We start from the raw sequence: 24991 nt of genomic DNA, 5'->3' as shown, positions 1-24991 counted from the left end.
ACGGGGTGGAAGGTGGGGTTGGGGAGAGGACAGAGAGGCCATCATATCTCACCTACAACCCTCGGGCTGTGTGAAAATGATTGGTGTGATTCTCAAAGGGACTTGCACACACCCAAAGGGAAAAACGCAAGTGTAAAACTTAGGGGAGAATTAGCCCAGGTGAAGAACAGGGACCCCCATCCCTTATTAAAAGATTTGGGGCCTCTATGAGGCAGGGGCAGTTGTTAGTAAGGAATTCCCAAATCCCAAGAAGAAACCTCACATGTCATTGCAACTTCTAAGCGTGTGGGGCCATCCTCGCCCTGGGTGGACAGCAGATGAGGTGGCGGGCAGGGCTCACGCCGTGGGCAGTACCTCATAGGGTGCCGAGGCAGAGCTGAGCAGCGTGCACAGCTCAGTCAACCTACAGGGCAGCTCTGAGTGAGTCGTCTTCCAGACCCCGGCATGAGCCTCCATGTAGCCCGTGGATGGGGCGTGGTGGTTGCTCTCTGTGTTGGTCAGAGCTGAGCTCTCACTGCGCCACGGCAGGTGCATTCTGGCTTCAGTTCCTGCCTGCCTGGTGAGTCCTTTGACATTTCCTGTCTTCATGCCTAGGCCTACCTCTGAGCAAATGCTTGACGCACAGATGGGCAGAAGCCAGCTGAAAGAACATTTCGGGGCAGTACTGGATTTGAACTCAGGGTCTTGCACTTCCTAGGCAGGTGCTCCATCATTTGAACCACGTCCTCAGCACTTTTACTTATAGTTATTTTTTCAGATAGGGCCTCGCACTTTTGTCCCAGCTGGCCTCAGAGTGCAGTCCTCCTTCCTCGGAGGCAGAGGAAGGCATGGCACATGTAGCACGCCCTCACCTGACTGGAAGAACATTCTGAAAGCTTGCTGTGTCTTGCCTGGAGTCGTGGTTCTGGTCACAACCTTTCAAGCACGTCCTTGTCCCTGTGGCTCAGAGCTGGCGGAGGATATGCAGGTTTCCATTCTCAGCCTCTACAGACCCAGTTCCTCCCAGTCACCGAGCAGCACTGGGTCTCTTCAGCTGCACTTACTCCTGCCGCACCATAGCCTTCTCCGTGCTGTGCGGCTCCCGGCTGCCTGGCGAGGCCTTCTCAGGGTCGGGCCTCTGTTCCATTGCAGTCACCAGCTAGAAGAGACCCTGGCCAAGCTCCCCTTGTAAAGTGCATACTCAGGTCACAAGCAGAGGATGCAGGGAGAGGAGCTCAGAGGTGCCACCAGGTTCTAAGCCTGTCAGCACTTGAGCCTTGTCTGTGTTTGAGGTGCTCCTGCTGCGGGAAGCATGCGTTTCTGTTCCCACAGAGGGAAGTGATACAGAAGTCTGACTTCCTGTGCTCCTCGCTGTGGACAGATTCCCAGGCTTTTCCCAGCAGGGGTTCCTCACCAGCTTCACCAGACCATCCTCTGCTCACTGGTGCCAGGATGGCTGCAACAGCTCCAGGCATCCCATACCTCACATGCTGACTCATGAGGTGCCATCCTGTCCAGCTGTCTCTCTGTCTGCTGCCCTCGGGGCCAAGGGATATTTACTCCTGGTGCTTGGGTGAGCCTGTGCCCTGGGGGGTCTGAGAGTGGACGTCCTCGGCAGTGCCCGGCCACAAGCAAATGCCTGTGCCAGAGGCACGAGGAGCCACCGTAGTGAGCCCACAGTGTGGGACCTTCTCCACCCTCTGTGGTGCAGCTCTGTTCTTGGAGTCACCAGACCTGTGCACAGTCTCCAGGGTGGAGCATGTCTTCCTCCACAGCCTTACTTAAATTTGGGGGTGTAAGAAAGCACCCCAACTCCCCCACACCCACCGTCTCTGGGGTCCCTCTGCTTTGATCACAGCTTCTGCAGTAACTGCCTTCAGACTGTGCTTGCCAAGGCTCCTTGTGACGTGCGCTGGGCCAGGGTTAGAGTCCCCACCAAATGCCAGAAGGAAGATCTGAATAGGAGGAAGGAGCTTATCTGTGTGGTGGGGTGACCTGTAGGGCAGCCCTCCCGGGAACCCGACTTTGAGGGTGTGGTCTGACTTCGGGTCACTGCTGCCTCCCCCCACCCCCGAATGTGTGTGGCTGTGGGAGTGAGTGCCGCCCCACTAACTTTCAGAGCTGGCCTGTGGCTGTTCCCCCAGTATCTTAGTCGAAGCAGTTAGTCACTGTTTCTTTGAGAAAAGCTGACCAATGCCAGAAAGCTTGCAGAAGTGACAGAATAGCTGTCCATAGGGTCCCAGGCCCAGACCATGCCCAGAGTCAGAGTTCAGGCCTGGCCTCAGGACGGAGCATGCGTGTGTACATGTGCGCTTGTATACGACTGTACCTCGTTAGTGTACGCTGCCTGGGAGGGGTGAGTGAAAAGCACAAACAAATGCAGCTCACTGGGCAGGTGATCTGGGAAGGTAGCAGGCAGACCATGTTCCTTCCTGCAGGACTTCTCAGGGTCTTCACAGGACAGAACAATGGTCATCTTCAGGATGGGGCGGGGCACTCAGCGTCCTGAACACCCTAAACTCAAGCCTCAGCAAGACCCTTTTGTGCCAAGCCCTTGCTTGGGATTAGTGGTTTAACCATGCAGTTTCACAAATGCCTAAAATGATCTGTTATTTGCTGGGAAAATAGCCCCTTTGTTAGCTGGCTGGGAACCTGAATAACCTTATAGCTGGCTCACGGGGACCTTCGAGACGGCAGACGCCAGTCGGCCCCAAAGGCAGGGCCCTGGCCATGCCACCTCATAAGGAAGGGCGGCCAAGCTCTTTTCTCCATTTGTCCCCAAGGCCACCCTGAGCCCTTGAGAGCAGAGGCTAGCATGTTACTCTCACCGTCAGATGAGAAACTGAAATTCAGAATGGTAATGTCGTCCAGGAATAGGACGACAGTCCCCGTGCGTGTGCCCAGCCTGGGCTGTGTTGGTGCCTGCTCCTTGTGCTGCTGGGAACAGACTGTGGTGGTGTGCGGGGTCTGGTGTGGGCTGTGGACACTGGAATGACCTTCTGCAGGGTGTTCTTGTTTGACTAAGCCACAAAAGGACCCATTTGTCAACCTCAGGCCTGATTGGCAGTTCTCAGTGGTGTCACCTGTGCCCTAAAGCGTTTTACATTTTATCACTGTAAAGCAAGCATCCAGCAGTGCCAAGTGGCATTGGAGGGGACACTGGTTCTACTGGGCAAAGCTCATGGCTCTTGAGCACAGTGCTCAGCGTCACCCTGGCTCCATTCTGATGGCTGACAGACACTTTGCAACTTCACTTACTAATTTTACTCAGTTTCCTGGTGGATACTTGCTGGGCATCCGCCCCATGCCGGGTGAGAGGGCCTGGTGGCTCCCCTGGCGGGGCAGGTGCAGTCATCTTCCACTTCCCATCCTTCTTTTATGCTGCTGCTGAGGCCTTTAGTTGTGTGGCTGTTCTTAGGTGTTTTATTAGTCCCCTAAATCTTTTTTTTTTTTTTTTTGGTGGGACTGGGGTTTGAACTCAGGTCTTCGCACTTGCAAAGCAGGCACTCTACCACTTGAGCTACTCGGTTATTTTGGAGATGGGGTCTGGAGAACTATTTGCCTCCAGCCGTGATCCTCCTAACCTTAGCCTCCCCAATAGCTAGAATTACAGGCGTGAGCCACTGGTGCTCAGGTAGTTCCCTAAAACTTTAATGTTCTTAAACTTCTGTTTTCTTGTTACATCGGCTCTCAACAAGAACCTCTTGACCTCATGGTGTGGAGGAATTTGGGTTCATGGTGTTTACATTCCGATCCGTATCAGACTTCACTTCACCAAGCTTTCACAGGTAGATCCAAAATATTTTACATCCAGAAATGGATAAAATTCCAAGAAGTTCATTGCTGCAGACGCTGCAGTAGAGGCAGCTCAGCGCCGGGTCAGGAAGTGTCTGTGGTGTGGAGGAGGAGGACCCAAGCCCCGGCTAGACAGAAGGCCGAAATCATGTCCAGGCCAGCTCCTCCCCCATGGGAACGGCCGTCTCTGCACAGCACTGTTTATCACTTGGAAGTTTTCTTTCTTTCTTTTGGCGGTACTGGGGTTTGAACTCAGGGCTTCACGCTCACTAGGCAGGCGCTCTACCACCTAAGCCATATCTCCAGCCAGAAATGTTCTTTTCTTACAAAATAAACAGACTCCCTCTTCCATTCCCTAACTGTGTTCTTTGAAAACGTTCCTCTGACTCCCTGCTCTATGTTGGCCATTTTCTTTCTAGACCATCTACACAGCTGGTTTCCTGGGGTTTCTCTACTTGGCAGAACCAAGTGATTTCTTCTTTTCCTTAAGCCCTGTGTGTTCCTCTTCATTTGATTCCTTCTTGTTTTTCTGGACTATATCTTCAAGTAATTGTTTCACAAAAGATGAATGGAAGTTCCCTTTTCTGAAACCTGTGTGTCTACAGAGACTGCCAAATTTTGTCTTCACAGTTGCCTCCCTCAGGGTTTTGGCTGAAAACAAATGGCACTTTCGTATAGGTGGAAATTGAGGAAAGAGGTTACTTTCAAAGGTGCAGCAGGGGTTAAGGAGCACAATAAGGGTGAAGAAAAAGTCCGCGTGTGGTAGACATGGCTGTAATCCCAGACGTGCAGGAGCAGTAGAAGGACCGCGGTCAGAGGCCAGCCCCCAGCAACAAGTGCAAGACCCTATCTGAAAAACAGCCAAAGCAGACAGGCTCAGGTGGTACAACACATGGAGGCCTAAGCGCAAACTCCAGTACTGCCAAAAAGGTCAGAGCAGTCTTGCTGGTGGTGGTTAGTCCAACCAAATTTGGGGGGAAGAGAAGGGTCCAGGGACTAGTAGTGGGGAGAATCATCAGGTTAAATTTTATTGAGGGTGGGGTCCCAGGTCCACATTCTATACAATTTGTGAAGTGATCGAGATCGTAATTGTGCTCTGCAAAGAAAACAGTATTTGAACCAGAGATGCATTTTCTGAAACAGATGAATCAGCTGATCCTGGTGTGGATCACCAGGTACAGCCTGGAAGAAATTCTGCAGGAAAGAGGACAGAGCAGCTTGGAGCAGGCGAGGACTTGCTGCCTCTCTGGTCCAGGTAGCAGTCCATCCCAGATGTGTTTTCTTCATGTCTGACTTTAGGGCAGGTGGTTGGCACGCATGGGTGTGAGTGTGCCATCTCTGCCCAAGTTTCAGACAGTGCTGCAAATGCAAGAGGGAGGACTTGGCCTTGCTGGACCAGTTAGAAGGCATTGAAAATTAAAAGCAACTTAAGCATGTAAAAAGTGTAGGGTGGGGCATTGTGTCTCATGCCTGTAACTTGGCTAGTTGGGAGGCGGATATTGGGAAGATCACAGTTCACGGCAAGTCTGGACAAACGCTAGCCAAGTGTGGTGCCATTTGCCTGTAGCCCCAGCTTTGTGGGAGGCATAGTAGGAGGACTGCAGTTCATGGCCAGCCTAGAGAAAAAGTGAAGACCCTATCTGACAAATAACTAAAGCAAGTCTGACACCAGTAACTCAGGCCTGCAATCTTAGTGCAGAGCCCCAAGTTCAAACCACTCCCAAAAAGTGAAGTGTTACAAAAGCATTCCTAAATATCTGGCATTGTTTAGATTCAAGCTGTCCTGCACTTTGAAGGACTGGTTTGGATGATAAAGCCAAGGAGGTCTCCCCAGCAGTCATGCAAGCGGGAAGTGTCTTTTGTCACCGTTTGAATGAATGCGTTAGGGAGCCAGCAGGCTCTAGCCTGATGTTTAGTTTCACTTAATCTAAAAGATCCCTAAATTTAGTGCAGCCCATATGCACCTCACTAACTGGCCTCCAGAACGCCCTCCCCTCAGCACTCCTGGGTGCCTGGAACACTCCAGCTGCCGCCTCCCTGGCCCCCTGCAGACCGGCTTTGAGAGTTGTCCCCAGGAGGGGGTGCTGTGTGCACGAGCCGCCCTGGCTGGGATGCTGGCTGCAGGAGTGATTGCATATGAACAGTCAGTATCCTTGCTATTCCTGCCGAGCAACCAGGCATCAGGTGAGCATTTGGCACTGTGCACGGCCCTAGGGGTCCACTGGGCAGTTCTGATCTGGGCCAGGCACAGGTGTGCTTAGCTTCGGAAGTGTGGGACTGGGGTGCCGCTCAGTGGTATGGGTTCGCCCAGTGTGGGGCCCCATCCCCAGCACTGCAAAGAAAAACAAAAGAAAAAAGTCTGCTGATAAAGGAGGTCCACCTTTATCTGCGGTACATGACCCTTAAAGGTATTAACTTCAAGGATATCTGTAGGTTTTTGATAACGTTTTGTAATTACGTAATAATTATTTCATACCAAAAATATGAAAAGCAGTAAAGTACTCAGGAAACTCTCTTACTCCATGACCTGTGCCACCTTCTTGACACGTTAGTGCACGTGTTCCCAGGCATGGCCATGGCTGTGTTTTCTGACAAAACATCTGTGCACTTTCTTCACCTGGCCGTACAGTGTGTGCATTTTCACACCAGTCAGTCCTCTGTGCAGCTGGGCTTTGTGCGGCTGCCTGTGACCCGGGAGGCTGTGCTGTGGACACTGAGCATGTCCCTATGGGGCGCTGTATCTGTCTGCAGACTCTGGAGTTGACGATGCTGTGACAGCCGCCCTAAACACTCAGCCCCTGTCTCTGTGGGGTTCTTTCTGTTGAGCTATGGGGTTGAAGGACTTGACTTTCATGGACTTTGGGGCAGACTTCTCAGTGGTCACTTCACTGTCTCCCTGTCACTTGGTGGTAAGAGTAAATTTGGCCTTTTTACAGAGCAAGATCTTTGGAAAGTAAATTCCTTGTGGAGTCAGAGTCATGCACAGCGTCTTTAGAGTTGGGGTGTCATCCTCCTGGGTGCTATTCACTTGTGCCTGCAGCATGCCCTGGAAGCTTCTGGAAGCTGGGGGTTCATAGATCTGTCAGTTCCGTTGTCCTGGAGGGTCACATGGTTGGCTTGACTTTGGCAGACAGAGATATAATGCTGAGCTGGTTGCTGGACTCAGTGAGGAAGACCCTGTGCTCGGCAGCCCAGCAGCTCATGGTAGCCTTGGCTGGCCCTCACAAAATAGAAAGGACACATGGCTCCCTGTACCACACACTAGGGAGTCATGGGTTGTGGGTCTGGGAGTTAATGACACAGTCTTGAAGTCCCTCTGTCTTTCTGCCTTCCTCATGGCTCTCAGGTGCCGCTGTGCTGGGTGACACGGATGGCCAGGCCATCCTGCTGGGGGTGGTGGGGCTTGGCGGGTCTTGGAAGCCACCCGCCCTGTGTGTAAACTGGAAACATCCCTCTCTCGCACAAGCTCTCCTTGGCTGCCTGTGGGTGCGCCGTGAGCAGAGGCCCCGTCCCCGTGGGGAGGTGCTTGGTTTGGCACAGGCCCTCAGGGAGAACCAGTCCCGGCAGTGTCCCCACCCTTGCTGTCTGCAGTGTGCCAAGGCTGTGCTCTCCTGAGCTGCTGCAGGTCATGCGCTCTGCGCTCACATGGAGCCCAGGGGTCCATCGCTCTGGACATCTCCGTGCCTCCCATGCTCTCTCTGCTGTCCGGCAGGTGACACTTGCCTGGGTCATCCAGTCACTCCTCAAGCAAACCAGTGCTGCCACCAAGCAGGGCAGGGGGCCCTGTAGTGCGGGGTGTGGCTGCTTTCATAGTTAGCGGAGGCAGGTGAAGGGCATTTGCAAGGTCGGAAGACTAAACCTCACTTATTGCAAAGCATGGGGGTGGTGGGGACGCGTCTCCTGTGTGAATCCACGTGTAGTGCTGTTCTGGGCTGGGCTTCACCTGGACTTTGGGACCGGGATGGCTTGAGGCTGAGCTCTGGGGAGAGTGGGCCTCACGCTTTCCTGGGCGCAGCTCCTGGCCTGTGGATTCCACTCACACGAACCCTTCCACAGGCCTCCTCATGTGCCCAGCGTGAACCGGCTGCATAGCCAGGCCCTGACGTTTCACCCATTTGGCAGAGTGGCTATTTTTGTGCTCAGGGACATGGTTGAGTGGTCACTGTGCCTTCCCTGTGTCCTGGTGACTGAGTCCTGTTGCACTGCTGCAAGCTGGAGACCACAGGCTCCTCCCGCGGTGGGTCCCAGTCACCCCAAATCCGAGCAAAGGGAGAGAGAAGAAAAGAGAAAAGACAAGTGAGGAGGTTGGGTGGCTGGAGTGGGGACAGCGGCCAGCCCTGGTGGGGTCCCACTTGCTGTTAAGAGGGGACATTGTGGGACAGTCTCAGGGCAGCTCTGAGGATGCTGATCCCACGAGCCCAGCCTCCCTGAGTGGTGCCATCTGAGCAGGGAGACAGAAATGCGTTTGTTTCCCCAAAGCACAGAACCCAGGCTAGTTTCATGGCCACAAAAAGGACATGCCCCTGTTTCCCAGATAGCTTCCCAGATAGCCAGCCAAGGCAGGTGGCACAAACAGGCCTCGGGGTTTGGCTTTGGCTGCTGTGGGTAGAGTTAGGGTAAATTGTAGAGCAAAGCTTCAGTTGGCGTAAACTTTCTGTGATTGGGAAAGCAGAAGAGAGGACGTTAGTAAGAGGCCAAGTTCACAGTTGGGGAGTGCAGTGGGAAGAAGTTTAGGGGTTGACTTCCTTGTTTGTTTTTATAAACAAGACTTTAAAGAGAGCTGGAGAAAGAGGTCGGGATTGCATTGGGGACACCCCCGAGGGCTAAGGAAATGACCTCTGGGTAGGGGGCTCTTCTGTGGGGGTGCAGCCAGCAGGTGGTGGGGACTGTTGGACTCGGGCACCTGCCTAAACCAGCCATGGATGAGCCTTCCCTTCCCGAAGGGACCCCTGTCTCAGCTGAGGCTGGAGTCAGCATCTGCCCCCGCTCCCGGGACTGGAGAGGAGAAAGTGCTGGTTCCTTTTCTTCACTTGGCCCTGGAAGCCCCAGCTCAGAGTCCTGCATGGTGGGCTGAGTGCACTTACAGGGCAGAGTGAGGAGGAGGGGGTGGCACATGGGCCAGCCGTGGAGGCGCTGTCACTGTGCAGGCGTGCATAGGACGAAGGTGACCACTGGGAAGGGGAAAGCAGCCCGGGTCACACCAGGGGTTGGTGTGTAAATCCCGGGGAGAGCCACAGACCAGTTCTCGTGCTTAGTCACAGCTGTCATCCCATGGAACTGGTGATTGTGCTGGGCTTGCTGGAGACAACCTTCACCGTGCTTCCATGCAACGTAACATCCTACTGGCCTGATGAGCGTGTTACAAACTGTCTCATTGTGAGACATTTGTACATCGAGAGTTTGAATTTATGTCCAGACAGGAAACTCAGATACTAAGCAGACCGCAGAGTGGCGGCCTGGCCTGGTGCTGCTGCAAGGTGGGAGTTTGACCATTTCTAGCATGGTCCCCCAGTCAGCTGCCTTCCGTGGGCACTTGTCATGGCCCCATCTCAAGGTCACTGTGGGGTCCTAGGTGGTGAAATCCACAACTCTCCAGCACTGTTCAGAGGCTGCAATGGTTATTTTGAAAGCCACTCAGCTTGTTCCATTTTGAATCTGCCTTTTTTGAAAAGCATGGATCACAATGCAAATGTGACAATTCTGACCTTCCTAACGCTTGTCTGTCTTTTATGGTCTGCTAAGTGCCAGGAGCAGCCCTCAGACCTCCCTAGCCCTGCCCGTCCCTGTAAGGACCTGCAGAGTGTGAGGTGGGGCGGGGACTTTGGGAGGAAAGGGTGGGAGCCCTGCCCTTCCAGGGACTGAGGGTGGGACTGGTGTGGTGTCCCACCTCTGCAGCCCCTGGGGCTCAGCCATCCTGGCCCGGCTTCTCTTGGAGAAAGGAGGCACCGTCCAGTCCCCTTCCCTGACACCATCTGTCCTGGATTCTTGTGGGTGGTCGTCTTGCCACCCAGACCTCAGATGAGAGGAACAAAGGTTGTGAACTTGAAGTTTGTTGAACTTTATTCTTGTCATGAGAACGAGCACGACATGCTTTCCGCATCCCCGGGGGAGGCTGGACCCCTACCTCCTACACAGCTTTTGAAGTTGTCAAAGATGTCGTAATGAGAAAAGTACACAAAACATGAATGACCAGTTTAATGAATAATTATACAGCAAACACTCATCCACTTCTCTAAGACCAAACTGTCATTATTACAATCTGAGCTTATTATATGAACCCTACATGCAAGTCAACCTAGCCATGACTTTCGTGTGTGTGACTGCACGTGTCCACGTTGCGAGTGCGTGCATATGTAAGTGCACACGTGTATGTGAATATACCTGAGTGCACACACGTGTGTGTAAGCGCGCATGTGCATATATACCCAAGTGCACACATATGTGTGCGTAAGTGCACACATGCATGTATATATGCCTGAGTGCACACGTGTCTAAGTGCACACGTGTGTGAGTGCACACATGTGTATGTATACCTGAGTGCACACGTGCATGTGTGTATGTGCACTCGTGTGTTTGTAAGCGTGCACGTGTGTGTGTGTGTGTATCTGAGTGCACATGACTACGTGCATGGGAATGCGTGCACAGTGCATGTTTTGGAGTGCGGTGCCAGAGCTCTGCCACGGTGGTAAGGCATTCTTCTGCCCAGCGTAGGGTGGTACCCTGGTGTGAGAAGCATGGTCACACCCATAGGCCCAGAGACCTGTCACAGGCCATTGTGCAGTCATCAAGCCTGGGGACCTTGCACCTCCCTCTACCTCCCACACCACCATCACCACTGCACCGGCCAGGAGCCATCAGAACACCCTGGAGGGGACAAAGATTCTGGAGCTTGGGGAGCTGGGGTAGGTGGGGGGGTCCTGGGAGATCCTTCCCTGCCTGCTCACTCAGTGCCATTGGGGCCCGCTCTACCCTTAGGGTTGTGCCCCCCCCCACCCCGTCCACTTCCCTGCCTAGTGCCACCCATCCTCTTTCTGCCCGGGCTCACACTGTAGAAATGGCCCAGTGGCCAACAGGATTCAGTAGAAGTGGTTGTTTAGTTTTGTTTTATTTTGTGGCAGCACTGGGGTTTGAACTCAGGGCTCACACTTGCCATGCAGGGCTCTATGATGAGCCACTCCACCAACCCAAGCCAACAGGACTCAGTGGGAATCACCCACACCTTGTGCTGGCCTGTGGTCCTGTCCCCTGAGGAGAGCACCTGTGGGAGCTTCTCGCCTCCTTCAGTAGCCCCCAGGGTGGTCAGAATGGAACCAGGGTGGCCAGATGCAATGGCTTGACCTCTGCTTGCTGGACTGCCACAGGCATCTGCACTGAGTTGGAGACGTTTCCTTTTCACTGAGTCCAAAGCCACCCCCTCCTCCCTCTCACTTTACCTCTCACACTCCTCAGCAAAGCTGCCCTGTGCAGCCCTGGCCATCCTGTGACGAGCTGGCCAGTGCTTTGATTTTCTGAGACTTCAGGTCCTGGTGCTACACGGGCTCTCCTATAACATTGTTCTTTCAGGGACTTAATCCAGGGAACTCGTAAGGACAGGTGGATGAAGCCTCACTGCTGTTTGTCACAAATGTATGTGCAGTAGACGTGAGTCACTCATGTAGCATTCATGAATCAAGCATGTTACATGCTGGACCCATGTGAACAGGATCAGAAGGATGGTGGCATGAGGTGACCTGGGCAGCCCCCAGTGTGACCTCAAACGTACCCGGAGTCCTCTGTGTTCAACCACAGTGTGGCCGTGTGTCTGTACGCATGTCGCTTTGTGCTTACCATGTCTATTCTCACCTGGAGGGAAGAAAGGCCAAGGGTGGAGGTGTCTGTGAGGCCCTTCAGAGTCCTCAGTCCATCATCCTGGCTGGACTGGGCCACGTGCACGCCAGTCAGCTGCTCCAGGAGGGGGTGGGCGCCTTGGTGGCTTGGCTCTGGGCTGGGGCTCCACTCACAGAATCTAGGGATAGGGCTACTGTAGAAGCCAAGTCTGTCACCAGCTGCAGGGTGGTGTAGGTACGTTGGTCACCCAGGTGACTCTCATGCTACAAAACTAGAGTTCTGTCAAGGGTTGGGGGTGGTGTTAGGTATGTCATTTAACTGTGGCTTTTGATTCATTGGATGAGAGAATACGCAACACTAAAATAGTCCCACAAAACCAGTGATTTGGGGTGATGATGATGGCTCTGGGTTAATTCTGTTTTTCACTTTAACAGTAAACAAGGCTGGCTTTCAGCAGACAGCGGTTGGGGAGGGGAAGACATTTGAAGACAACAAAATGTAGTGGTTTTTGACATTTGAGATAGGAGGTTTGACTCAGGGGACAAGAACTTCAGCTGGATCCCAAAGGTCCAAACTCAAGTTCATAATGGAGGAGAACCATAAAATGGCTTCACCTTCCTTCTTCTGTCCCACCTACTCATCCGTCCACCCTCCGTCTGCTACCGCCCTCCCCCGTCACCCATGCTGCACTGGGGCCCTGATGTGCAGTATGAGAGCAGGCCTGTGTGGAGGGCTGCTGTGTGGCGTGTTGGGGGGATGGCTTCAGCCCTGCTGGTCCTGGTCAGGAAACACTGGAGGAAGTCTGTGAACGGGACTGAGGAAGGGACAGGGTGGCAAAGACATGACGGTATGTCAAAGTGTCTTAGTTCAGGTGGCAACAAGCACTATTCAGAGCACGGTCAGGGACATGGAAATAAAGTGCAAAGCTTTCTGAACAGCAAGAAGGCTGAGCTCAGTACAGCGGGCCCTGAGAGCCTCACACGGCCTCCCTCTGCTGTAAGCACAGCATACATGGCTGTGCTGGGTGGCTTCCTGCCACAGCTCATCCCAAGCACCAGGAGCAGGGGATGGGATGCGGTCCCCTGGCCCAGGAGGGTGCTGGTACAGGGGCCATGATGAAACCCAGGAGGCAACTCTCTCTCCCTCAGAACTGAGATGTGCTGATGCCAGTCTGGCTTTGGAACACTCTAGACACATTATCGATGAGGACATAGGAACAAGCTCAGGAAAGGTGCCTGGTCGGCCTTCTAGCTGCCAGGCCTCCAGCTGCTGACATGCTAGTGCCTGGAGGTCACACCAGGCCCAGAGGTCAGAACAGGAAGTGTGAGGAAGGGCTGAGTCAGCCACAGGCTGGGAGTCGGGGGGCACTGACCGGCTGCATGATGACTGAGTAGGTTTAGATGGCAGCTCGGCCTCAGACTGCCCCGACAGGTCGTGCAGAGAGAGATTCCGCCGATACTGCACTTTCACACAGGTGCATCTGGTGGCACCAGGTCACCTGGTGGAGTGTCACGCCTCCTGTAGAGTGGTGTCAGGTGCCCCTGTGGGCTTGCAGGGGCTGTCCAATGTGCCCTGCACAAGTGTTGAACCTAGCACGATCATGAGGAAGCAGGCTCCTCATTGGGGGACCGTCCCCAAGACTGCTGCTTTAGGCTTCAGAGCCGTCAGGGTAGAGGCTGGGAGTATGGGGTTGAAGCACAGAGTGCTGTGCGCTCCTCAGCTGCGTCCTGGGCAAGCGAGCAGCTGAGAAGTCCTGGGACGGCTGGAGGAGCAGGAGTGTGCTGCTCTCTTGGCGTTGCTGAAGTTCTTAGGTGTGATTGTGGTGCAGAGAGTGGGTCATCCCGACTTGTGGGAGACGGGGTGGCTGGCTGACAGTTATCTCAGACTGCGCAAGAGATGTGAAAATAAGTTGTAAATATTCATCCACATTTTGGTTGTGGAATAGTAAATTGGGGTGACGACAGGACGCTTTCCTATATAGTACCAAGTAAAAGAGACTTCAGGTTTCACGTGGCAATAAAATGGTGGAGCAGGAATACTGTGAAACACACAGCCAGGGAAACAGCAGGACGGAGGGCACCCTTCATGAGAAGGACTTGTATGCTTTGGAGTAGGGCTGGCAGGGGCTGCCATGTTTCCAGGACAATTGGAGTCCATTGGTTACACGTAAAAAATTAAAGCTGCTGGGGTGCAGTGGATCATGCCTGTAATCCCAGCTACTCAGGAGGCAGAGACCAGGAGGATCAGGGTTTGAAGCCAGCCCGGGCAAATAGTTCACAAGCCCCTACCTCAAAAAGCCCATCACAAAAAAAAGAGCTGGTGGAGTGGTTCAAGGTATAGGTCCTGAGTTCAAACCCCAGTGCTAAAAAAAAAAAAAAAAAAAAAAAAAACCACTTAAAGTTATGCCTTAAAAAGGCAAATTTTGCAGTAAGCCAGAATTTATACCTTTTGCATATTTAAACTTGGATTTAAAAATGTAGAAGTCAGCCAGGCATGCTGGTACACGCCTATAATCCCAGGAGGGTCCCACGTTCAAGACCATCCTGGGCTACATATAAGGACCCTGTGTCCAGACAAAAACAAAACGAAACAACTGTAAAAGGCGAGTTAAAGTTGTCGGGGAGACGTAACTTTTTAAGAATTGCTTCCAGGGGTGCCTAAGCCAACAGTTTTGGGGCACTGAGCCCAGGCTCCTTCCCCATGCTTTCCTGCTCTGACAGTGCAAAGGGCTTGGGAGGCAGACTGTCAGGTGAGGGCTGAGGGAGCCGGCTTGTGGCGGGAAGGGCGGCGGGTCTTCACGCTGCTGGGGACCTGTGCTCTTGGATGGCGTGAGGTGTGGTCTTCAAGTTAGCCGCTGAGTGTAGGATATGCAGGAGGACACCCAGCGGCCTGTGAGCCGGAATGACCCCTCTGATGGCACAGACGTGCCACAGCCCAAGCAGTGGGTCCTTGTGGGGCCCTCTGGGTGACTGGAGGAAGGGTTTCCTTGAGTGCAGTAGTTAAAATTAAGCAAATGGAGACATTCCGTAGGTGCAGCCCACAGGAAGCAGCGAAGCCATGTGTTCTGGCCCCACATGGACATCCAGGGGGTGGAGATTGACGTTCATCAGCAAGGACATATGTCAGGTGACCAAGGAGCAGGGCAGCCAGTGGGACACCATCTCAGATGGCTTTGTGTGTACTGGGCAGGTAGTGACCTTGGGCTGTGGGGTGGGGTGGGCAGTTTAGTTTTGCTGCCAGAACTGAGCTGCAGGGCCAAAGCCTACCCTGCCGAGTATGGGCTTTGGCCAGGTCCATCTGTCCTTGTCAAGGTTCATGGTTAGACCCACAGACTTTGACCTTGAGGCTGGACCCGGGCATCAGAGTTTGAGAAGAGAATGAATGGTAGGTGGCACCAGGGCCATGGGACTGCCTGCTGAGGGGTTAGTGCAAGCTTCTAGTCCAGAGACTCAGGACGCACGTCAGGGAGTGATCTGTCAACACTGACGACAGTGGTTAAAGTGACTCCTAAGGAAAGCTGTGTCCACACAGAGATGCAGCACAGCACGCATGGGCGTGGTCTTTATTCTGGATCCCAGAGGTGGACACAGCCACGGCCCTCAGCAAGTGCAAGTAGTCATTCCATGGACGCCACCATGCACACGTGTCATGTGTGTAGCGTGTGGCATTGTGTTAGTGTGTGTGTGGTGCTGGGTTAGTGTGCCAGGAGTGCGTGACGTGTGTATAGAGTGTGATGTGCTTCGTGCGTGTGTTGTGTGTGTGATGCACAGATGGACGGCATGTGTCCGTCAGTCACAGTCCTGTTATTTCCAGAGGGCTCTCAGAGCAGGCGCAGTGAGCCGCTTCGGTCTGTGGCTCGGCGGGGGCTCCGACTGGGGCCCAGGGCCTTGCCAGCCTGCAGCCTGCAGCGGGTCCCCTCGCACGTTGACCGCTGTGCCCTGTGTTTGCAGGACGGCTGTTCTCAGCGAAGGACCTTGCGCCCACCCCTGATCAGCGACCATGGGCCTGCTCGCCTACCTGAAGACCCAGTTCGTGGTGCACCTCCTCATCGGGTTCGTCTTCGTGGTGAGCGGGCTGACCATCAACTTCACCCAGCTGTGCACGCTGGCCCTCTGGCCCATCAGCAAGCAGCTGTACCGCCGTGTGAACTGCCGCCTGGCCTACTCGCTCTGGAGCCGTGAGTATCTGCAGCCTGCAGCTGCGGTCCCCCGGGGAGCGGTGCCCCCAGCCTCAGCTCCCCGGCAGGGCTGCTGGAGAGGGGATGTGAGCTGGAGCCCGGTGAGGAACGAACAGTTGAGCTTCTCCCGCCTTCCAGAGTTCCCTGGCCGCACACACTCGACTGTGAACAGGTGCTCAGGTTTGGAGACTGGGTTACTAGGTTGAACCCGGTGAAGTCCCCATGTCAGGCTGCTTTGCACCACAGAAGTGGCAATTTCATGTGGCTTAACAGGGAACCGTGGATGTTTTTAAACCAACCAAGGTGAAGAGACTAATAAACACAGTCACCCTCGGCCCAGCCTCCAGTACACCTGCTGTCCCCTCCCCAGGGCATAGTAAGGCCAGCCTCAGGCAACAGGTCCTGCACCGTGTGTACCAATGTGTCACTACTGCTGTCCCTTAGTCATGTGAGTGGAGATGTGTGTCTGTCCATCTGAATGCATTCACACCTGCCACATGGCTAGAGACCTGCTCACTCGTGGGATGTGAACAGGTCCATCTTTCAGAGTGGCTTTGACAGTGTCTGTCAACAATTTAAATGAGACAATTTTGACTCAGATTCTCTACAAAATAAGAACATAACCTAAAGTGGTGTCAGCAAAAATACCTGTGTTATGGACAAGTTTTCACATATTGTCATTTTTGTATTGGCACAAAACTGGCAGTGTCCCATATCCCTAATGGAGACTAGTTCTGCTGTATCCCTTCTATGAGCACCCACACAGCCACCAAAAACCAGGGCACACTGTCTTTACTGGTAGACGGTCATCTTTCACCAGGCCTGGTGGCTGCACCTGTAGTTCCAGCACTCAGGAGACAGAAGCAAGAGCATCTGGAGTTCAGGCCTGAGCGACACAGTGGTGCCAAAACCAGCTTGGGCTATATAATGAGTTCAAGGCCAGCCTAGGTCATATAGTAAGAACTTGTCTCAAAAAACAAAACAGAAAAAGAACCATATTCAAACGCTTTTTTGTTGTAGTTTGGTTTGGTTTTAGTTTTTGGATTTTTAAGACAGTCTTGCTGTGTAGCCCACTCTGTGATATCCCAGCTGTGAACTTGTGTTCTCCCTGCCTCAGCCTCCCAAGTGCTGTGATTACAGGCATATACCACCATGCCTGGCTTCCAAGTGCATTTTTAAGTGATAAAGGAAAATGTATAACAAAGTACATAGTATGCTACCATTTATGTGGTGTCATTTTTTTTTAAAAGATGCCACCTTTGTAAAGGTGTATACATGGCTGTATGTGCAAAGAGGTCCTCTGGGAGGTGCAGGAGACCTGAATGATGATGGTGTCCAGGGAGTGGATGAAGGAGGGGCTTCGTGTCACCTTTCACACTGTCTGCAGCTCAACTTTCTTAGCATAAAGCACATGCACTCTGTTTCACACAGGAAATGGTGTCTACAGACCCCTCTGCCTTTATCCCCTCCCAGCAGCAGTGTGTCACCAGACTCCCTGCTGTCTGCAGAGACTGGAGCCTCACCCTTCCTCCCAGCTTGTCTCAACAGAAAAGGCCTATGGTTTTCCATGGGAAAGGAGAATTAGAAATCCTGCAATCTAAAACATACAAATGAGTTAGCTTCAGTAGTAACCTGAAGACAAAATCCTGCAAAACAGCCAAATCCTGTGAGTGAGGAAAACCTCACAGCAAAGATGGAGAGTGTGGCACGAAGCAGGCCATGCGCATCGCCTGTCTAGAGCCTTGACTGGTGGCTGTGAGGGGCTGAGGGGCCAAGGGGCACTGGTCAGCCGGCCTTGGTCCAGGCAGAGATGAGCAGTGTGCCCTTGGGGCCCACGGAGCTCCACAGGCTGAGCAGATCCATGTGAGCCACAATTAAGAACAGAGGCTTAGACAGAAGACTACCAAGGTGGCCAGATGTGAGAAGAGCCCCGTAGAACTTGTGTTATGAAAGTTTTTACTATAAAGCAGAAACTTGATAAGTTTGCATCAGAGTAGACACGGCTAATGAGAGAATAAGTAGATGGGACACAAGGATGACCATCTTCCCTGAGTGCAGCACCGCAGTGAGAAGGGTAACATTAGGGTGGAAGGAGAAGCAGGGTGTGGGCTCCTGCCCAAGAGGAAAGGACAAGAAGCAATGCTTCTGGCACAACCTGACTGCAGGACACAAAAATCCAAACGCAGAGAAAAGAAACAGAAGCCATCTGGACACAGCTCAGTGAACTGAGCCACCGAGGTAGAGGAAAGGCCTTGAGAACACCAGGGGAGGCTGAGCCCTGGCCAGGGTGACAGACGGGCAGCAGGCAGCCCACATGGTGCTGGATGGAAGACGAAGACCATCCTCAGCAAAACTGACGTGGGGCAAAATTATTGTCAACCTCGAATATGCCCTCAGCAGACGACCTTCCAGGAAAAAAATGGAATAAAATTAATAACAATTTAGCTAAGCAAAATCCAGAGTGTTCACTGCTCACAGATCACCACCTACATTTGTTTAAAGAATGTCCTTTGTGGAAATGATGGAGTGGCTCAAGTGGTAGAGCACCTGCCTACCAAGTGTGAGGCCCTGAGTTCAAACCAAGAAAAAAAACAAGAATGGTCTGAGTTTCAAGAATGGTAGCCAAAGAAATTGGAACTCAGGTAAATCTTAAGAATTGAGATTCTAATAACAACGTTCATTTTGTGGGTCAGGACAAAACACTGTGCAGTCGCAGGCTGTATATCAGGAAGTGGGGTGACCACGTTAGGGGTCTACTGGCCTCGGTCTGTCAGGTACAGGGTTCACATCTTGCCTGTAGATATCATTAGCTAAGCATAAGGTCAAAGAAAGAAAAGTCAGGCGTCCTTCCAAAGTATTGGGGAAAGATGGATTAAGCTGGGTGGTGCTGTGATGTGAGCCTGTAGTCTCAGCTACTTGGCAGGATCACTTAATCCAGAGAGAGAGAGAGAGAGAGGGAGAGGGAGAGGGAGAGAGGCAGAGAGAGAGAGAAAGGGAGGGGAACCTGGGGAGGGGGAGGGGAGGGAGAGAGAGAGAAATGAGAGAGGGAAGGAAAGAAGAGGGAGAGTGAAAGTAGGAGGGAGGGAGAGTAGGAGGGAGGGAGAGAAAGGAGGAGGAACACAGCAGAGACAGAGGGAGGGATCAGGAAAGCAAAGCCAGGTGCCCTGGCATGTGGTGAGAGGCACAGGGTTTGAATCAGGATTTTGTGCTCTTCCGCTTGAGTCGGTCCTCCTGCTCTGCTGAGGTTTTTAATGATCCTGGACTGCGGCTCCATTTTCAGCTCTGCTTGCTGGTCTCATTCCTTGAAGCCTGGGCTTTTTGCTGCCTCTCCTAACCCTGTTCCTGCATGCCCTGTGCTGTGTGCACCTCAGCTGGCAGGGCGTGGGTCCAGTGTGCGTGGAGCCACCCAGCCTAGCTCAGGCTCCCTGCTCCCAGCCAGCCCCGGCCTGACCAGCTTTCTCACTGTGAGACAGAGATCAAATCGCCTACCTGAAGCTACAGGTTAGACTGGATCATTGCACAGAGCAGGTGTTCAGTAACACTCAGGGAATTGTAACTATGATTAGGCAAATTTTGAATTTTTCCAAACCAGCGGTTGAAATGTGCAAAGAATGGCTTGCTCGTTGTATTTAAGGGAAGCACATATTTGAATGAAGGAAACAGTCAAAAAGAATTTCATTTTGAGCCCAGGAGCCAGCCGCCATGTGAGAGCCACTTTACAGATGTCATCCTGGACGCTGCATGCAGGGACCTGCAGGTTGGCAGAGATGTCCTGAGACCTGCTGGAGGCCAGCCTCTGGGTGCCACACTTGGTGACACAGACGGTCCTCCAGGCTGCCCTCTGGTCTCCAGGCCCTTCTCTGGAACAGAGTATCAGCACCCCTCACCTGGGCCCAACCTCTCCTGCTGGTCCCAAAGATGGAGGTCCCCAACATAGCATGTCAGCCAGGGTGAGACACCCTGAGTCATGTGTCCCTTGGGGCACATATGCTAGGGGGACATCAGTGGCATCCTCTTGCCCAAATGCAAGACCTCTTCCTACCCAGGCTGCCATCCACTCACAGTGTTTCCCTTGTGAAGGATGCGTGGCCTATCAGTGTGTCACCCATGGCCCAGGGGACAGTTGTGTCTCTGCATCCTTGTCACCTGCATCCACCAGGCAGTAATAGCAGGTCAGAGCCACCTGAGCTGCAGGAGTCCTGCAGCTCCCCTCCCAGTGCTGCCTGCAGGTACCTGTGGCCCTCCTGGGCTGGGGCACTGACCACAGTTGCCCCTGGTGCACTGGCACACAGTAGTGTGTGGGAGCTGCACCTTCTGTGCGCCTGACCACTGTTCTTATCAGTGCTGGGGATGGGACCTAAGGCCTTGCACAGACAAGCACTTCCCACTGAGCCACACTCCAGCCACAGGTAATCAGTAGAAAAGAAACCCCAGGCCTTGCAAGTTGCCCAGGCTTCAGGGAAGAGACACTCGGTGGGAGTAGCAGGAGGCTGCTGGGAGCCCGAGTCTGTCACTCTCAGTGTACAACCCTCAGGTTAGGGCGGGGACAGTCGTGTATAGAAGGCGCCCAGCCATGGAATGTGAGTGCTCATGTGAGAGGGATGTGTGTTGTCACTTAATGGAGAGATATCTCTGAAAAGTTTCTTTTAAAAAAATTCAGAAATGTCTCGTGGGGGTCTTGATCTTTCACCACCCCCTCCCTTTACCTGTGGGCTTCCTGTGTGTCTTCCTCCATTAAGAACTGTCACAGCCAGAAGCATGATCAGCACTTGTGCGTGGGCTCTGTGACCTTCTGGTGGCCCTTGAGGGAGTGACTGCTTCACAGAGAGGGCTAGTGAGAGGCGGCCCTGGGCTTGGCCAGGCTGTTGGCTTCAGAGTCCAGACTAATGTGGGCCATTGCCCTACCTAATAACCACCCCTGTGGTTGGTAAACCAGTAGGGTGAGTTCATGTGGCCAGCTCCCATGAAGACACGCTTGACTCCCTGGTCACTGCAGTACTGTTCACAAGAGTCCTGGAGTAGAAACAGCTAGGAACCCATCAACAAGTGGATGGATAAGGGATGAGGGGCTAGAGGGAATTCCTAGTGGAATGTTATTCAAAAAGCAGGAAGGCAGTCCGACACATGAGACAACATGGATGAACCTTGAGGGCATCATGCAGAGACACAGAAAGGCAAATGCTGCGTGATCCCATTCATCCAGGAAGCAGAGAGCAGACTGCTGGCCGTGGGGCAGGGGAGTGCAGAGCTGTCAACCATGGGCATACCATTTCCACACTGCAAGACAAACAGGTTCTAGACCTGCCGTCGAGCACTGTGCTGCGCTGCGGGTAGCGAGCTGTACTGGACACCCAGGGTGACCAAGAGGGAGAGTTTTTGGCAAGTGTCCTTACTGGAGCCGGCTCTGACACCCAGCATTAGACGTAGCCCTGTCTCCATATGACCATCCTCACACTGCCAGCTACAGAAGGGTGTCCTCCATCTGGATAAGAACTTGCAGGCCAGGGAACAGTCCGCGCCATGTTGCCAGGTCCCACTGGTGTCCCTTGCAGAGGGGAGAGCCCTTGGTTAGTGGCACCTCCTTTCCAGTGGGCAAGCCCTGCCTGCTTTTCCCACTTAGAGCACACAGTCCAGGGGTGCAAGCACAGCTAGTCTAACTTCAGCATCTTCATCCCAAAGGAAGCCTTGCGTTCTTTAGCAGCCACTCCCTGGTCTACCCTCCTGGCTCCTGGCAGCCACGGCCCTGTGCTCTGTGTCTGTGGATCGGCCTGTATGTCTGGCTTCCGCTGTGGGCACGCCGCCTCTCTTCAAGGTTCTGTGGGCTGTAGTGGGCGTCTGACTTCATCCCTTGCTGTGGCTGAGTGGCCTCATCTGAGGGCACTTGAGTTGTTTCCACTCTGGCAGCTGTGAGTGCTGCTGCAGCACGCGTGCCTCTGTGGGCTTCTGTGTGGACGTGTGTCCAGCTCTCGGTGTGCGTGGACGTGTGTCCAGCTCTCTCGGCGTGCGTGGACGTGTGTCCAGCTCTCTCGGCGTGCGTGGACGTGTGTCCAGCTCTCGGCGTGCGTGGACGTGTGTCCAGCTCTCCCGGTGTGCGTGGACGTGTGTCCAGCTCTCTCGGCGTGCGTGGACATGTGTCCAGCTCTCAGCGTGCGTGGATGTGTGCCCAGTTCTCTCGGCGTGCGTGGACGTGTGTCCAGCTCTCGGTGTGCGTGGAGGAATGCTGCTTCTGTGTCACATGGCGACATCTATTTGGAAAACGCTTATTGAGGATCCGCCCAACAGTTTCCCCAAGCAGCTCCCCCTTTGCGGCTCTCACCAGGAGTGCACAGGGCTCCCAGCCAGCCATGTCCTTGCCTACACGCATGGGGTCCATCTTCGAGCCCCTCAGTTTTCCTGGGTGTCTGTCCCCGAGGGATGGTTCTCAGTAGAAGACTCTACTGGGGAGCGATGGGCTGGGGTCCAGCACCAGAAGCACAGGCTGTGTCCTGTCCTGCATCTGGAAACCACATGCTGTGGAAACTGGTCCTGTAAGGTCCAGGGTTGGTGTGACACCAACTGCTGACCACACAGGTGCTGGGGCCTGCTAGGGCGCTCTGCCCATCCCTCACCCAGATGGAATGCCCGTCCTTCAGGCTTCCCCCATCCCTGTACCTACATAGACTCTGACGGAGGCTCATTCGACTGGATTTTGTGCTGTACAAACATGCTGGGCTCTTACCATGAACTTTACAGACCTGCTGTTCTCGTGGAGCTGAACTTAAGCTTCCCTGAGTCCTCCAGAGGGGAGTCCCAGTTTGTTCCGAAGCAGCTTTGGGCAGTACGGTGGTCACCCCCAGTCCTAGGATACACCTCAGTGCCTGGGACTGGAGCCAGGAAGGCACTCTGGAGGAGTTGCCAAAATCCCTTGACTAGTGCAATGGGATGCAAGACTGTAAGGTCCTGGAAAACCTAGCCTCAGTGTACCCTGACGGCTTTGGGAGACCTGCTGACTCCTGGCCAGTGGTAGTCAGTGAGGGAGCCCCCTCCTCAGGCCCTTTTTTGTTTTGCTCTTTTAAGTGTGAAAATAATATTACACCAAAGAAAGTTGTAGGAGAAAGCTTAACCATATTTCTATTACGGTGCTGCTTTCATTTTTTCCAACCCTTCATCCTGTGGCCACATGGGGGTACACGGGACACAGCTGCCACCTCCCACATAAGCTCAGTGTCACTGGTGGCCTTGTGACACCACTGAGCCCAGCATTGTGAGAATGGCAGCTGCACACAGGCTTCTGTTTCTTTCCCCTGGCTTTTGTGATTTGGGGAGACGTTAAACATGAGCTCTGAGCCAGGCATTGGTGGCTCACCTGTAATCCTAGCTACTTGGGAGGCCGAGATCAGGAGGATCACAGTTTGAGGCCAGCCAGACAAGGAGTTCTCAAGACCCCATCTCCAAAGTAACCCGAGCAAAATGGCCTGGAGGTGCGGCTCAAGCGGTAGAGCACCTACTTTGCAAGCACAAAGTCCAGTCCCACAAACAAAAAACAAAAATCATAAGCCCCAAGAACTTGTTTTTAGCAGAAAATTCTCCTCTAGAGGAGAATGCTGTACATGTCCTCCGTGGGCGCTTCCAGCACAAGTCAGAGAGCCCAGGGTCACGGGGAGGGGAGGCGCTGTCACAACCTGTTCTGCACTGGACCAACCCCTCTCCGCACCCATCCACAGAGCTGGTCATGCTCCTGGAGTGGTGGTCCTGCACAGAGTGCACCCTCTTCACCGACCAGGCCACGGTGGACCACTTTGGGAAGGAGCACGTGGTCATCATCCTGAACCACAACTTTGAAATTGACTTCCTCTGTGGATGGACCATGTGTGAGCGGTTTGGCGTGCTAGGGGTGAGTGATGGGAGCCCCAGGGGGACCTGGGGATGAGTGACCAAGGTGGGTGCCAGGGAGGGATTGAGGGTGGAGTGGCAGGGATGCCAGGGAGGGGCTAGAGTGAGCAGTGGTGGGCGAGGGTCCTGGAGGGAGCTCCCTGGAGCCTGGAGCCCCATTCTGAGGGTTCCTTCCTTGGAGCTTTGCAGGCCTGGTTCCTTTGAGCTGGGCAGTGAGTGGCTGAAGGGCCTCACCTACAGGGTGTCCTCCACAGTCCTGAACTTGTTCTTGGGACTGGGACAAGCTGTGACTTCCTTTCTCATCTTTAATCTTTACCTTCCAAAGGAGCCCATCTGAGGCCCACAGTTAGCTAAAATTTAAACTGCACTGAGATGAGCTGAACGGCCCTGGGCAGGGGCTGTGAGGGAGGACCCTCAGCCATCTCAGGGAGGCTGTGGTCAGAACAGGGCCCTTAGAGCCCAAGGCACTGTCCTGCATCCTGTCACCCTCCCCAGGAGGATTTGTCCCTTGAGCAGTTTCCTGGCTTCTGGGATGGCACTCTGTCCTCTCCAGTGGTGCCGATCCCTGGTAACGCACACTCAGAAGCCAGGGTCCCTAGTTATGGCAAATGCTTTGAACCAGAACACCCACAGCCATCAGAGTAACACTGAGCCAGGCCCTGCAGTGACAGTCGTCCTGGGCCTCCTCCATGGTCTGGCCAGCCCCCCTCAGTCCCCTCCCTACAGAGTTCCCCCTCAGTGTGCCCACAGCCTCCCCTCCCTACAGAGTTCCAAAGTGCTGGCTAAGAAGGAGCTGCTGTACGTGCCCCTCATCGGCTGGACGTGGTACTTCCTGGAGATCGTGTTCTGCAAGCGGAAGTGGGAGGAGGACCGGGACACTGTCATGGAGGGACTGAAACGCCTGGCTGATTACCCTGAGTACATGTGGGTGAGTGTATGGCACGGGCTGCGACACAGTGGTGGCTTGTAGATATCACTCAGCTTTCCATGGGACCCTCTGCTGCTGAGCCTCTTCCTTTGGGAAGGGACTGCTTCCACCTGTCCCTGCCACAGCTTGGACCCACAGCACCCTGCGGCCATGGGAAGCCCTCCCCCAAAACTGTCCTCTGTGGCACACACCTTGAGTCCTGTCTCCTCCCTTTTCTGATCTCTTCTTGGAAACCTGGCTCCTTACTGACATTTCTAGTGCTGGCATTTTGGGGACAGCAGACTTTTTCTGTCTTCTGCTGCCCAGAGACACCTTCAGGTTTCACTTCTTTGAGTTCCTCCAGGAAAGCCTTGCTGTGTGCATGTGTTTCTGTGACTGCGGTGCAGATTGCAGCCCTAAAATAAAATGACATT

General features: G+C 53.7%; 1 protein-coding gene across 5 annotated transcripts in view; it reads left to right on the top strand.

The window, feature by feature from the left end:
* The window catches only part of Agpat3 (1-acylglycerol-3-phosphate O-acyltransferase 3), a 95740-nt gene that overhangs the window by 55300 nt on the left and 15449 nt on the right, over positions 1 to 24991 (top strand). For all 5 annotated transcript variants that reach the window (XM_020152699.2, XM_020152702.2, XM_074072540.1 and 2 more), the window contains 3 exons: positions 15552 to 15778; positions 23482 to 23651; positions 24417 to 24578. In XM_020152699.2, coding sequence (XP_020008288.1) covers positions 15601 to 15778; positions 23482 to 23651; positions 24417 to 24578 — 510 coding nt within the window. In that variant the 5' untranslated portion in view covers positions 15552 to 15600. The remainder of the gene's footprint in view (positions 1 to 15551; positions 15779 to 23481; positions 23652 to 24416; positions 24579 to 24991) is intronic.

This window comes from Castor canadensis, chromosome 5 (assembly GCF_047511655.1).
Source record: "Castor canadensis chromosome 5, mCasCan1.hap1v2, whole genome shotgun sequence".
Classification (NCBI taxonomy): domain Eukaryota; kingdom Metazoa; phylum Chordata; class Mammalia; order Rodentia; family Castoridae; genus Castor; species Castor canadensis.
The sequence above is the reverse complement of the archived record's forward strand: the minus strand, read 5'-3'. Positions and strand labels throughout refer to the sequence as shown.